Here is a 14,111-nt window from a genome sequence, read left to right on the forward strand (position 1 = left end):
CTCTGAAGAGGAGAGGGAACTTCCTGTCCTGCCCAGGCCATGACTTCTTATGTCTTTGATTCCATGCCTTTCCATCGATGCTTGCTGACTGAAAACGTTCTACAAAGACTGCTCTTCAGTCCTTCCCCTTTTCCTTCCTCTTCTCTCCATTTCAATGGGCTGGGTTCCTGCTGCCCACAAGCACATCTAGGCATCCCTGATCCTTTAAGTACATGTCCCTGTCATCCGTCCAAGCTAGCATCCTGTATCTTTTCCCCTTTCACAGACAAATGCATGAAAAATATTGTCTATACTAATTATTTTCCTTTCCTCATTCAATATTCTTCAACCTGTTGCAACTTGGCTTCTAAGCCAACACCCAATGGAAAGGACTCCCTCCAAGGTTAGCAATAATTTGTTAATTACTAAATCCATTTTTCTTCATTCTACTTGACTCCTGCAGTTCTGATTCTGTCGGCCCTCTGGCTTCTGACCTAGTTCTCCTCCCACCTGGTTTCTCCTTCTCATCCATCCCATGCCACAGAGTATAAGCTTTCCCCAAGGCTCTGCTCTGGGTCTTCTCTCCAGGCATTGCAATGGATTTTCTGTGCAGACAAAATGAACCAAGCAGTCCAACCCCTCCGGCCCTGATCTCTCCTCTCTCTGGAATTTCAGCCCCACATCACCCCCTCTCCCCATGGAACCCATTAGCACCTCAGATTCAATATGTCCAACCCTGACCTCATTATCTTCTCCATCCACACCCACCCCGCCCGTGCCCAAACTTCCTGATATTTCCGGTTTCTATCACGGGAACCACCATCCTTGTAGCCACCCATCTTTGTAACCTTGGAGTCTTTCTTCTCCCTTCTGTCTCCCTAACCCTATTTCCGCTTTTATTTAATCAGTAGCCAAATGTGGCCAATTCTACCCCATCACCCCTCAGCTTCCTTTCTATTCACACAGTTAATAATCTCATTCAAAACCTTATCACAATAATCAGCCTAAGCAGTAATCGGATCATAGAGGACTCTTCAATCTGACATCTGAGCTGCAGCCTTCCCATCCAGGCTTAGCACTTCCCTCGTCCAGTGAAACTTTCCTAGCATCAGGTCCCCAAACCTGGCTTCTCCCTGACTGTGCTGTCCCTGAAACTAGAATGCACCCTTCCTTCTCCGCTCCACTCCTTCCGGGCCTTCATTCCCTTCAGAACTCAGGTGTGATACCAGGTATGGCTTTCACAGGAAGCCTTTATGATTACCCCTCCTCCCACCTGTGCTCTTTCTTTCTTTCAAATGACCTTGGATTTCTCTGTGCACATGTTATACATGTATGTTCCTTGAGAGGACAGAGGCTTCGTAGTCCCAGAACACAGAAGACGTTCTGAAATGGACCTTTGGAGTTAAGGCTAAGTCGCACCTGATAACAAAATGGCCTTTTAAACTCATCTATCTTAGGAACCAAAATAGCGGAGCCATAGGAAATAGTTCCATAGGTTTCCTCCCTGTTAAAACTCTTCCGAAGAGATCCAGAAAATGTACCAGACAGAATCCAGATGGAAGAATCCAAGACAAAATGAAGGTGAGTCATTTTTCCAACCCAGATAAGGTCTGTAGATAGTAGGCTAGTGGTCCAGCCAGGAGCCTGCCAAGCAGAGGAGTCTAAGCACGAGATCCCATACCCAGGCCAGGTACCCCATGAAGAGTGTCATTTGGCAGGGTGCCAATTGGCAGCTTTGTTGACCAATTCCAGATAAATCCAGAAGAGGCTGAGGAGAAGACCTGAGTCCAAAGTGGGTGTTCCAGCTAAGGGATGGCAGCAAGCCTAAGGCTGTATAAGACAAATTCAGAGGCACACAACAGTGACTTGTCTTTGATTCTAGGAGCGGAGCTTTAGTCAAACCTGAAGTTTGCAGAGGAATACCCAGAGCAAGAATTCCAGGCCCATGGAAAGCCTATTATTCTGACCAGTAGTACTTCCCAGCTGGCAGATAAAAGCTGAATCCAGTAACAGTCTCCTGAGACCCAGATCCTTATAGTCAGACCAAGGAGGCAGTAATCAGATGTTGTCCCAGATCAAAAAACTATGCTGAAAGCACTGAAAGCTTGTACGTCTCCAGATTGAGCTGCCCCTAACATCCTGAAAAGTAACACTGAACATTCACAAGAAAGCGATAAAACCAGCCTAGACCTTTCTTCCACAAGCATGACAAATCCCTGTCTTAACAACAAGTCTAAAAACAGGAAGAGCTTGGAAGAATAAGACAACAAAAAAGAGAATCCCAACATTAAAAGCTACTGTGGTGACAGGGATGCTGAAGATACAAACACAGAAGAAAGAATAATTACAAAATGCCAAAAGTAAAGCTTCAAAGGAAAAAACACAGCTTGGGCACAAATTCAACTACAATTCCTAGAAAACATGAAGCAAGCATTTTAAAAAAAACATTTTACTCAATGAAATGAGAGCACTAGAGGAAAAAAATGGAAAATAAGAGTCATGGAAGAAAAAACTGGAATGGGAATTAACAGCATGGCACAAAAGGTACCAAAAAAAACCTTACACTAGCAACAAACTCCCTGAAAATTAGAATGGACCAAAGATATCATATGATCAGAAGCCTAAAAAGTAACACTGAACACTCACAAGAAAGCAATAAAACCAGCCTAGACCTTTCTTCCACAAGCATGACAAATCCCTGTCCTAACAACAAGTCTAAAAACAGGAAGAAATTAGAAGACTAAGACAACAAAAAAGAGAATCCCAACATTAAAAACTACTGTGGTGATAGGGATGCTGAAGATACAAACACAGAAGAAAGAATAATTACAAAATGCCAAAAGTAAAGCTTCAAAGGAAAAACACAGCTTGGGCACAAATTCAACTATAATTCCTAGAAAACATGAAGCAAGCATTTTTAAAAAACATTTCACTCAATGAAATGAGAGCACTAGAGGAAAAAAATTGAAAATAAGAGTCATGGAAGAAAGAGTTGGAATGGGAATTAACAGCATGGCACAAAAGGTACCAAAAAAATCCCTTACACTAGCAACCAGAATTCCTCTGGTCACCTTCTGGAAGGAACTCCAAAATGAAAACTCAGGAACATTATAGCCCAAATTTTCAGGTCAAAGAAAAAATATTTCAAACAACCAGAAAGAAAGTCTAGGACTAATAAGTCAATCAGAATTATATATGACTTGGTCATTAGCATTATAAAAGAGCAAAGAGTGTTAAATATGCTATTCCAGGAAGTAAAGGTTACAACCAAAAATAATTTACCCAACAAAACAGTCTAATGCTACAAGGAGAAAAAGAGGACCTTTAATAAAAGCAGACTTTCAAGCATTCCTGATAAAAAGACCAGAACTGAATAGAAACACAAGAGTTTAGAAAAGCCCACAAATATAAACATGCACAAGCAAAAATAAAGGACTAAACAAAAACAAAAAAACCAATCAAGAATATACAAAACAGTTTGTATCTTTTTGAGATTTCAAGAATAGGAGTCTGTGGGATGCCTAAAAATTGGGGAAGAGTTGAACAAGCTATGATATGTAAATATGACAGAATACTGTTATGCTGTAAGAAATAACATGAGAATGGTTTCAAAGAAATTTGCGAAGATTTATATGAATTGACGTAGAGTGAACTCAGAATGAGAAGAACAATCTATACAATGACAACAATATGATAAAGACAAACAACTTTGAAAGAACTTGAAAGGAAAGCCCTCCTGATTTCAGGGATGGTACTCTACCCACCTAGCTACCCCATGAATTAGGAACTCTAATCAGTGTAAGGATCCCCAACAATTTCAGAGGACTGATGATGAAACATGCTGCTTGCCTCCAGAGAGAGAGATGAAGGATTCAAGAAGACAGGATAAGACATTTACTTGACATGGACAATGAAGAAATTTCTTGTGCTTGATGCTATATGTTTGCAACAGAGATTTACAGGTAGAAAAAAATTATCATTAAAAAATAAATTCACCTCTCTCAATTGACCAGTGAAAATTTCCAGCCCTCCCTACCCATACCCCCACTCTGGCTTTACTGAATAGGACACACATAGCCCTAAAATCAAACTTAGGATATCCTCTGACTGTGACACATGCCAGCACCCAGAATAGCAGAGACTTGGCTCACCCCCACAAGAGCACACCAGGAGGGAGCCATGCAGTCAGTGCCAGGCCAAGCTCTGAAGCATGACCACTGCAATAAACCAGATGGGGTACTAAGTTACTCACAGTCCCTGGTAGAGGATGCAGCCAGCCAGAATGTGAGGAAATCGCTGGCAGGTTTGCAGGATGAGAGCTGCTTTTAGTAAGAGGAGGGGCTCCACCTGGGGAAAAAAAAATTAAGAGACAGCACCTTAACAAGGTCCAGGTGAAGGAGGGAAGGAGGCTTTGGGGAAGACAGATAAGACCTCAGTCTAACTTAAAAAGCTGAGTATGCTCCATGGTGAGATCTGAGCCAATGCCCAGCCTGGCCTAAAAGTGCTGAGGTCATGAAAAAGCAATGAAGAGACCTGGGAGCTAGAAGGAATGAGATGACATGGCCCTCCAAGCTGTCCTAGTCCAGAGGAAATGAGGGCATCTGGGGGGGCCTCTCGTCTCTGCTTCCCTTCAGCAGGAGTGGGAGGAAGTGGCTTCTGCTGCTAGCACTGGTGCTAAAAAAGGCCCACGGCCTCCTACCCCACTCTACCACCTTTCTCCCTCCAGCCCCACTCACTCACAATCTGCTTTGCCTAAGTTTTCTACCCCCTCATGACAGTGCAGCCACACAGGCCCCTACCTGCCCACCCTCTGACACACCCTGAAGAAACAGAACCACCTCCTCCTCAGGAGAGGATGCAAAGCCCATCAGAAACCTCCTGTGACAGCCAACAGGCTGCCGTGCCGGCCACCTTCCTTTTCAGGAACAGTGTCCTGGAAATGTCATTAATTTGTTAGTGCTATGTAAATGAAACCAAAACTTTGGGTTTGGTCCCAATAGGGTTCCTTTTTTCCCCAGCCAGGGACCGGAGCATCTCTTAAGCCCATGGGGATAGTTTGTTGAAAAAAAAAAAAAGGAAAAAAAAGAGCAGGTGGATTTGCTCGGTGGGTGCTCAGGACTGGAAACTGACTGAAGGCAGCCAACCAATCAGGAAGCATTTGTCCATCACCTGCGTATGGGCTCTAAGTGTTGACAGTCAGGGTGGGCATCTCAACCGGTAGAAGCAAGGAAGTCAATAACAGAAGGAGCAGCCACACAGAACTCAATCCTTTCCTCTGGTGATTGTCAGGAACTTTAGTTTTCAATGGAATATAAACCCCTTTATTTTTCCTGGATGCCTTTCCAAAGGACATAATGTTCACCATCATCAAAAAGGCCGAGAAGCAGCAAGCGTGGGAGCCCGGGCCAGCTGTCTGCCCAGCCCCCATCTCTCCCACTGCCATGGCAGAGAGATCTCCTAATCAAAAACAGGGGCTGTGCAGCCTCTCTCCTCACCCTGAAATCTTGCCTTCTCGCTCTCAGTAGTAAAAGTAGAAGATGCTGGCAGAGGAAGGGACCCTTCTGACCCCAAACCCAATACCCCTAATGCAACAGGACTAGAAAACACAAATGTGATCCACGCAAGTCACCCTCGAACACATGTGAGAAGAGAGAAGCCTTTACAGCTTTACACTAAAGGTCTATGGTATTGTGGAAGGGAAAACCTCTCATGGGAACTCATGCCCCGATGCAGATCACAACCTGTGTATAAAGCAGGCAGCCAGGGGAAGCAATGTATGGAGTCTGAAAGAGCCACGCTCAAAGCCAGTCTGAGATATTTACTAGCTATGTGAGCCTTGGCCATGACATCACTTTTGTCTGCCTCAGTTTCCTCATCTATATAATAGGGATAATAATTGCACCTACTACTCAAGGCTGTTGTGAGAATCCAATGAGATATCTGTAAAATGCTTTGCCTCCCTTAAAGCACTATGTAAATGCTAGCTATTATTATTAAAAAAAGAAGACATAATGGCCTTTAAAGTCCCTTCCAGGGTCTAAACCTAGAATCCTATGAAAGCAGAGTCTTAGAGCTGCCAGAGACTTGAATCCTGCTTCAGAGGTGGCCGCTTCTCTACAGTATGTGATGTAATTTCTGTAATACTACATGTATGTGTGGGTGTATATACACACATATATGTGCAGTGACATATACATATACATGTATACACACATTCCATTTTCAAAACAGTCTGGAGAAGCACTTATTCCTATAGAGGTGATACATATGGACGAGGAAGAGAGGTCAAGTTACCTTTGTTTTGTCCAAATTCCAAAGGGAATTGAATATTTTGTGCAGCTCACTGGTGTTTTTCAGGATATAGTTGATGAAATTGTCCCACACTCTGTTCAGCTCTTCTTGAGGATGGCTCTAAAACGGGAATGACTGTAGGTGAAAGAAAGCCTGAAGAAAGAAGTCCTCTGGTTGGGTCATTCCTGCTAGCACTAGCAGGAGCCGGGGAGCCAGAGGCTCTCAGCGGAGGGCATGGAGGATGCTCCCTTCCACAGCCCCGAAGCAGCCGGCCACCTTCAGTGCACGGGACGGGGAGCCAGAAGCCGAGCTGATGAGGAGGATCTACTTAATTGTAGTCCTTAAAAGGACTGCAGACAGAGCATTAAGGGATGAAGTGGGTGCTAACAGCTCCAGGAGAAAGAGGACAATCCCATAAACATGATCACAGAGCAGCCCCCAGGAGTTCTGGGGTGTTCTGATAACATCTGCCTTTCAAAAGGGGTCCTACAGATGAAGGGGGTCGGCTAATCCGTGTCTACATACCTTGTAAGCCAGAGAAACGGGTCCATTATAAAAACTAAAGAATCCAATCAACTGATCCAGGAATTCTTTGCATCTGACATCAGGAAGCTCTATTGTGCAGCCCAGCGCCTTGGGACACAGAGGGACACCACAAGGTTATAGGTAAAGTCATAGTTCCCCTCACCGGGGCGTTAAAAGTCTCTGACGTCTCGTCTCACAGCCATCTAGATTCCCAGCACAAGCTTCCGCTCCAGCCCAGAATCCTCAACTAGCCCCGAATTGCCCTTGACCCTCCTCATCCCAGTTCCTGCTGATCTCCCACTTCATGGGCCTTTAATCTCCCAGTCCAGATTTGTAGCCCTCAGAGCCAGGCTCAAATGTGTCTCCTCCAGGCCTCTCCTGTCACTTCCACTCACATTACTCTCTTTGCTAAAAGCCTATTATACTGATATTCTACATCTCATTAGACTGAACTCTTTGAGGGTCTAGTTTTTTTTCCCCTTTCTCATGGTGTCTGGCACACAGTAGGTACTTCCTGACAGTTTGACAGTTTGGCATCCGATTAGAACCTATTCAGCTCTTTATTATACAGTATCTAGAATCATTCTAATTTTTCTATACATGATTTTCTCATGTCCCCAGACAGATCACAGACTTCCTACAGACAAGGCCCCTGAGTGCCATACTGTTCCCAGGTGACTATTCAATAAATATTTGTTGAAATGAATAACTGCCCTGTTCCACTTCTACAGAAATGGTTTCAAGGAACTACACTGCCAAATGTAGAGGCTGCCCTTAAAATGAGAGACAGACAAGGATAGAAAGTTGTTTGACCCCGACCCACTTCTTTGGCCTCGGAGCCCCTCAATGTTTTCATCCTTGCCATGAGGCAATGGAACTAACTGTGGCCCAAGGTCCTCTTCAGCTGGAAAAACCTTCAATTCTAGAGGATGTATCAGACTGGCTCCAAAAAGCACCCACATAAGCCGCTCATTGGAAAAGAAAACAGCTTCAATTGCCTTGTGTTTCCAAAACTCAAGGCATCATGCTTCTAAACACTTTATGACTTCTAGGTCACACATACCTTGATGAACCAAGGAAACCATGAAGGTGAAATTCAGTTTGTAAATCAGATTAAATGCAGTTCTAAGACTGTGGGGAAGAGAGTCACCTTCTATTCTTCTCTGCGGCTTCTTTCTAACCAGAATCTCTAAGTAGGTCTCTTTTGCCCAGTATCTGGAGGCGGCTGGCTCTTTGATGAAAGAAGTGACATGGTCTAAATACAGTTAAACCATTTCCATCACTAAACCAAACCACAGCCATCCTTTTTATACAGCTCTTTACTAAAAATCAGAATTCATATCCTGGCTCTGGGACTTCAAGTTCAGAAAAGTGCTGACTTGCACTGGCTAAAAGACTCTCCTCATGGAAGTTCCTTACTCCAGTGAAATCCACTGTCTATTTCTATGTCTTAAAATCAGTGTAGGTTTTAACTTACCCAAAGGTAATCTCCATCGACCTTTATGGCAAATTTCAGTTTCCTCAGACGAACAAGACTGGGAGGAGAACCAGAAATTTCAAAAACACAGCGGACAACTCCAGCAATATGTCCACAGAGGAACTCCTGGTGGTCAAGCACAGTCTGTGGGAAAAGAGCAAAGGCCAAAGAAGAAGCTGAGATCCTTCCTTCTCCTCCTGCCTGGATCCACAGAGGGCTCACTAGGTGGACGGCCAAGCAATAGAGAACATTGCCTGGGCCAGTGGCTGCTTACACAGACCACTCTGGGTCAAGGAAGGAGAAAGGGAGCAAGCATTCATTCTGCACCCAATGTGTACCTGGCATCAAACATGAGAATATGCATAAACACCCTCACCTTTCATGACTAAAGCCATCTTCTCTAGGGACCAGGAGGCCAAAGGGGCACAAATTAAGGGACAAAAATGAGGACACTGTCCAAATCAATGCATTGCTAGATATCAATATCCATTGTGCTAAGGGAGGCTCATTAGGGAAATAAAGGAAGTAGGGGAAAGCAGCAACAGCTACAGGACAATGGAAAAACCCAAAGATTTCAAGACCAGAACCAGCAATCTGATGGCTCAGAACTGGGGATAAACTACTGGCTTTATGGATGTCATGAGAACTTTGTGTCTTTTCCAAGACATGGCATGACAGCAGGCACAGGGGGAGGCACGTCAGAGATCTCTATGGCCACAGCTGTACGAGCCCAAATAAAACAAAACCTCCTTTCCAGATCACACACGTAGCTGGAGGCCCCAGTTTTTTAAAACTGCCAGGCTGGAGCAGTGGGGACTGAGTAAAAACTTGAATAAAAAACCACATGGCTTACCTGAGGAGGATAGAAATAGCAAATGCCGGCTCTTGTTGGGTCTCCTTCTTCCTTTACCTTTGAGCCATCATAAAGGAAAAAATAATTCCACCTGGTGAGAGAGAGGGGCAGGATGACGGCGTGCTTTTTGGCATTCTGAGATGCTGCCATTTTGAACTTTGCCTCCCATTTCCATCTAGTCCCTAAAAGGCTCATGATTCAGTAAATCTTTCTGGACTTTCTGAACTACAAGTGGGCAGAACTACTGCCCAAGTACAAGGAGTGACGACCTACAACTATGCCTCTTTGCATTCTGGTCCATCTGTGCAAAAAAGAATAAGAGTAAGAGAAAAAGGAACAAAATGCTCACGGTGACAAGTTGTATTCTCGAAACAATGAGCCTTCCCTTTTCAACCACACCATTCACCACTTTCTTTTGATAATGAAGTTCCTGTAGCATTAAGAGGAAGTTGGGGGCAGCCAGCAATAGCAGCACAGTGGAAGCTGGGAAAGTACAAAGGGCATCAAAGAGAGGCAGAAATGGGATCACAGGGATATCTACCTGGAAGGGCCTCAGGGCATCGAATTCAAGGGCCCTTTTACAGTTGTGGAGGCTGGGGCCCAGAGAGGTGAGGGCCACATGGAGGAAGTGAAAAGAGGCAGGATGGGCCTCCCAGTCCCAGGCTTTTTAAAAATTCCCCTTCTGAAGGTGGCCTGATAACCACAAGTGAGTCACTTCAACAACTCTGAGCATCAGTTCCTTCCTTTGTCAAAATAATAATAAGCACTACCTTCCAATGGGTGGCTCCTCGCCTAGGAAAGCTCTTTTTATATTTTACAATGCTCTGGGCATGGGAGCAACTGTCACGATCCTTAATCCTGGGCACCCATGTCCCAGAAGGACTGTGCCCGAGCTCTCCCCTAGGGTCCTCCGGGCTGCTGAAAGCCCAGAACCCTGGGTGGCATAGACACCGCCCTGACTCACATCCTGCGTTTTCAAAAGATCTGCATCCTACAAGCCACGGAACCGAAGGGCAGATGGTCCCAGGGGCTGGGCCAGCGTCACAGAGACAGCCAACATCTGAGGAGGGATGGGCCCAAACTCAGCTCAACGGGCTCAACGTGGGCCCCAGAGCCATCCACTGGCAATCCTGGCCTAGCTCTCTCCATCTGCCTCATCTCCTTGTCACTTCTAAGTCCGTCCCACAAGACAGCCGTCTATTTTTCGCTCCTAACTGCAAACAGCAAAACTCTTTGGTGTTGGTTATGAAAATAACATATTCACACCTGTCTCTTCACCCAACCAACTCTAAGCTGCATGAGAACAGGAACTGTCTAATTTTTCATCTTTCTATTCCTAGATTCGAGCAGTTTCCTGCCCCGAGTAGTAACCACTGAAAGAGTGTTGCCTCAGTCAAACAGAGACCAAGGTCTCCCACTGCATCCAGAACCATCCTTCAGTCCTCCTGGTCTCTCTCTGGCCACAGGACCCAGACGGCTCTGGAGGGGAAAGTGAGGCAGGTGCCCTTGCCCAGCCCTCCCTCACTTGAATCCCATTCGCTGCCCTGATATCACGGGCCTCTCGACAAACAACGAGTGGAGTGACAATAACACTAGCTAGCATTTCTAGGATGCCCATCACTCCACACATTCCATCTCAGGTGATTCTCACAACAACCCCAGAGACAGGTGCTAATATTATCTCCATTTTACAGAGGAGAAAATTGAGGCAGAGAGCACATAAAGGTCATAAGAGCTAGTATCTGAGGCAGGTTTCAACCTTGGTTCGAATGTTTGATGGATTAACCTTGATTACTGAATTGGATTGTTTTAAGTTAAAAAACATCTTGAAATGAATTTGGGAACTTTGTTTCAGGCAGATGGCTGTTGAGACCCTTTAAGAGGCATTCTGGCCAAACCTCAAAGAAGAGGGAAACCCAGCACATCCCAAACATTCCACCATGATGGAAATTACTTCATCATAAATAACAATAGCTAATACATCTATTATGCCAGAACACTTCCAAAAGGATTCTATCCAAGCCCCCCCAAAGTCCCATGAGGCTGAGTGAGTTAATCCCCATTTGCCCTTAAGCCAGTCCACCAATGGTGGCCTCCTTATTTAAAGACCACAATGACAACTTTCACTTTCTGACAAATTTAAGGCATTAACTCTGGGAAATGGCTCACACAGAAGTCCAAAGTATACTGGCAAGAAGCCTTAGTAGCAGGAACTATAAGAGCAAAACTACAAAACACTTTCCATACAAATAAAGTCAGATCATCTAAACAACTGGAAAAATATCAAGTGTTCTTGGATAGGTCAATAGGACATGCAAGGTAGATATCCAAGTGTTCTTGGATAGGTCAAGCGAATATAATAATGATGACAACACTACCTAAACTAACCTATTTATTGAGTGCTGTACCAATCAAATTCCCAAGAAACTATTTTACTGATCTAGAAATTATAACTAAATTCATCTGGATGAACAAAAGGTCAAGAATTTCAAAGAAATTAATGAAGAGAAAAGCAAATGAAGGTGGTTTAGCTGTACCTGATCTAAAACTATATTATAAAGTAGCGGTCATCAAAACCATTTGGTATTGGCTAAGAAATAGAAACACTGATCAACAGAATAGGTTATGTTCACAGGACAAAATAGTCAGTGACTATAGCAATCTAATATTCGAAAGACCCCAGCTTTTGGGATATGAATTCACTATCTGACAAAAACTGCTGGGAAAATTGGAAACTAATATGGCAGAAACTAGGCATTGACCCACACCTAACCCCATATACCAAGATAAGGTCAAAATGGGTTCATGATCTAGACATAAAGAGTTATATTATAAGCAAATTAGAAGAACATAGGATAGTTTACCTCTCAGATCTGGGGAAGAGAAGGAATTTGTGACCAAAGAACTAGAGATCATTATTGATCACAAAATAGAAAATTTTGATTATATTAAGTTAAAAAGTTTTTGTACGAACAAAACTAATGCAGACAAGATTAGAAGGGAAGCAATAAACTGGGAAAATATTTTTTACATTCAAAGGTTATGATAAAGGCCTCATTTCTAAAATGTATAGAGAATTAACTCAAATTTATAAGAAATCAAGCCATTCTCCAACTGATAAATGGTCAAAGGATATGAAGAAATTGAAATTATTTCTCATCCTATGAAAAGATGCTCCAAAACACTATTGATCAGAGAAATGCAAATTAAGACAATTCTGAAGTACCATTATATACCTCTCAGATTGGTTAAGATGACAGGAAAAGATAATGACAAGTGTTGGAGGGAATGTGAGAAACCCAGGACATTGATGCATTCTTGGTGGAGTTATGAACTGATCCAACCATTCTGGAGAGCAGTTTGGAACGATGCTCAAAAAGTTATCAAACTGTGCATCCCATAATCCAGCAATGTTACTACTGGGCTTATATCCCAGAAATCTTAAAGAAGAGAAAGGGACCCATGTGTGCAAAAATGTTTGTAGTGGCCCTTTTTTAGTTGCAAGAAACAGGAAACTGAATGGATGCCCATCAGTTGGACAACAGCTGAATAAATTATGATATATAAATGTTATAGAATATTATTATTCTGTAAGAAACAACCAGCAGGATGATTTCAGAAAGACCTGGAGAGATTTACATGAACTGATGCTGAGTGAAATGAGCAGAACCAGGAGATCACTATATATGGCAACAAGATTATACGATGATCAATTCTTATAGACGTGGCTCTCTTCAACAATAAGATGATTCAAACCAATTCCAGTTGTTCAGTGATGAAGAGAGCCAATTACACCCAGAGAGAGGACTGTGGGAGCTGAGTATGGAACACACCATAGCATTCTCACTCTTTCTGTTGATGTTTGCTTGCATTTTGTTTTCTTAAGATTTTTTTTTTCCTTCTTGATCAAAATTTTTTGTGATGCAAGATAACTGTATAAATATGTATACGTGTATTGGATTTAACATATATTTTAACATATTTAACATGTATGGGAATATCTGCCATCTAGGGGAGGGAGTGGGGGGAAGGAGGGAAAAATCTGGAACTGAAAGTTTTGCAAGGGTCAATGTTGAAAAATTACCCATGCATATTTTTTGTAAATAAAAGCTTTAATAATTTTTTTTTTTAAAAAGAGCCCTAACTAAAACCAGAATCAGAAGGCCTGGGTTGGCATTTAATGCTGCCACTCACAGGGCATATCATTTCACCTCAGACCATCTCTAGCGACAATATGACCTGGGTAGGGAGCAGGTATCATGAGGAACAAATGACTGAGAGGTGAAAAATTACCAAGTTCCAGCCGGGGAAGGCAGGGCTAGACAGCACTTCACTTAATAAAAGATCAAGGGCTCTGATTGACGGCTTGATTCGCACTAACAATTGGAAATGGCAGCCCCTAACAGCAGGCCCTTGAAGGATTTTCCCACCAGCAGAGAGGTCAGGAAGAAAGGTACTGGGCTTGGTGTTGGATGCCACAGTTTAAGAAGGAGATGACCCTATGGAGGGCATCCACAGGAAAGTAATGAGAATGGTGAGTGTATGACATCAAAGAGATGCAATACCTAATGGTCAACGCCCAGGAAAGGGGGCAAGCTCTGTTGTGATGGGTCCCTAGGTCAGAATCAAGGGCCAAAGGTAGAATCTGAGCAGAGAGAGGCTGAGGCTTGAGCTAAGGAAAAATTTCCTGCTCATCAGAGCCATCCCCAAATGGAACGGGATGCCGCGAAGGGCAGGTAGTGGGTTTCCCTGTCTAGATGTCTTCAAGCAGTGAATAAGAACATGCCAGTTATGCTGTTCAGGGACAGTTTGGACCAAACAGCCTCCCAACTCCCTTCCAAAATTGAGATTCTGTAACTTTATGGAAACCTTTGGAAACCATTAAATGTCTCCTACATGCAAGGTTTAATAAATGTCTGTTGGATTAAAGCTTTATTACTGAATAAGCACAAAATACATTTTAAAAAAGAAATAAATAGCAGAGCT

The 14,111-nt window shown here is 43.4% G+C and overlaps 1 protein-coding gene across 3 annotated transcripts in view; it reads right to left on the reverse strand.

The window, feature by feature from the left end:
• HPS4 (HPS4 biogenesis of lysosomal organelles complex 3 subunit 2) overlaps positions 1-14,111 on the reverse strand; it is a 31,824-nt gene that overhangs the window by 15,203 nt on the left and 2,510 nt on the right. For all 3 annotated transcript variants that reach the window (XM_051973027.1, XM_051973026.1, XM_051973028.1), the window contains exons 3-7: positions 9,126-9,216; positions 8,273-8,416; positions 6,796-6,903; positions 6,274-6,390; positions 4,232-4,326 (exon numbers count right to left, since the gene is read on the reverse strand). In XM_051973027.1, coding sequence (XP_051828987.1) covers positions 4,232-4,326; positions 6,274-6,390; positions 6,796-6,903; positions 8,273-8,416; positions 9,126-9,216 — 555 coding nt within the window. The remainder of the gene's footprint in view (positions 1-4,231; positions 4,327-6,273; positions 6,391-6,795; positions 6,904-8,272; positions 8,417-9,125; positions 9,217-14,111) is intronic.

This window comes from Antechinus flavipes, chromosome 1, assembly GCF_016432865.1.
Source record: "Antechinus flavipes isolate AdamAnt ecotype Samford, QLD, Australia chromosome 1, AdamAnt_v2, whole genome shotgun sequence".
Classification (NCBI taxonomy): Eukaryota; Metazoa; Chordata; class Mammalia; order Dasyuromorphia; family Dasyuridae; genus Antechinus; species Antechinus flavipes.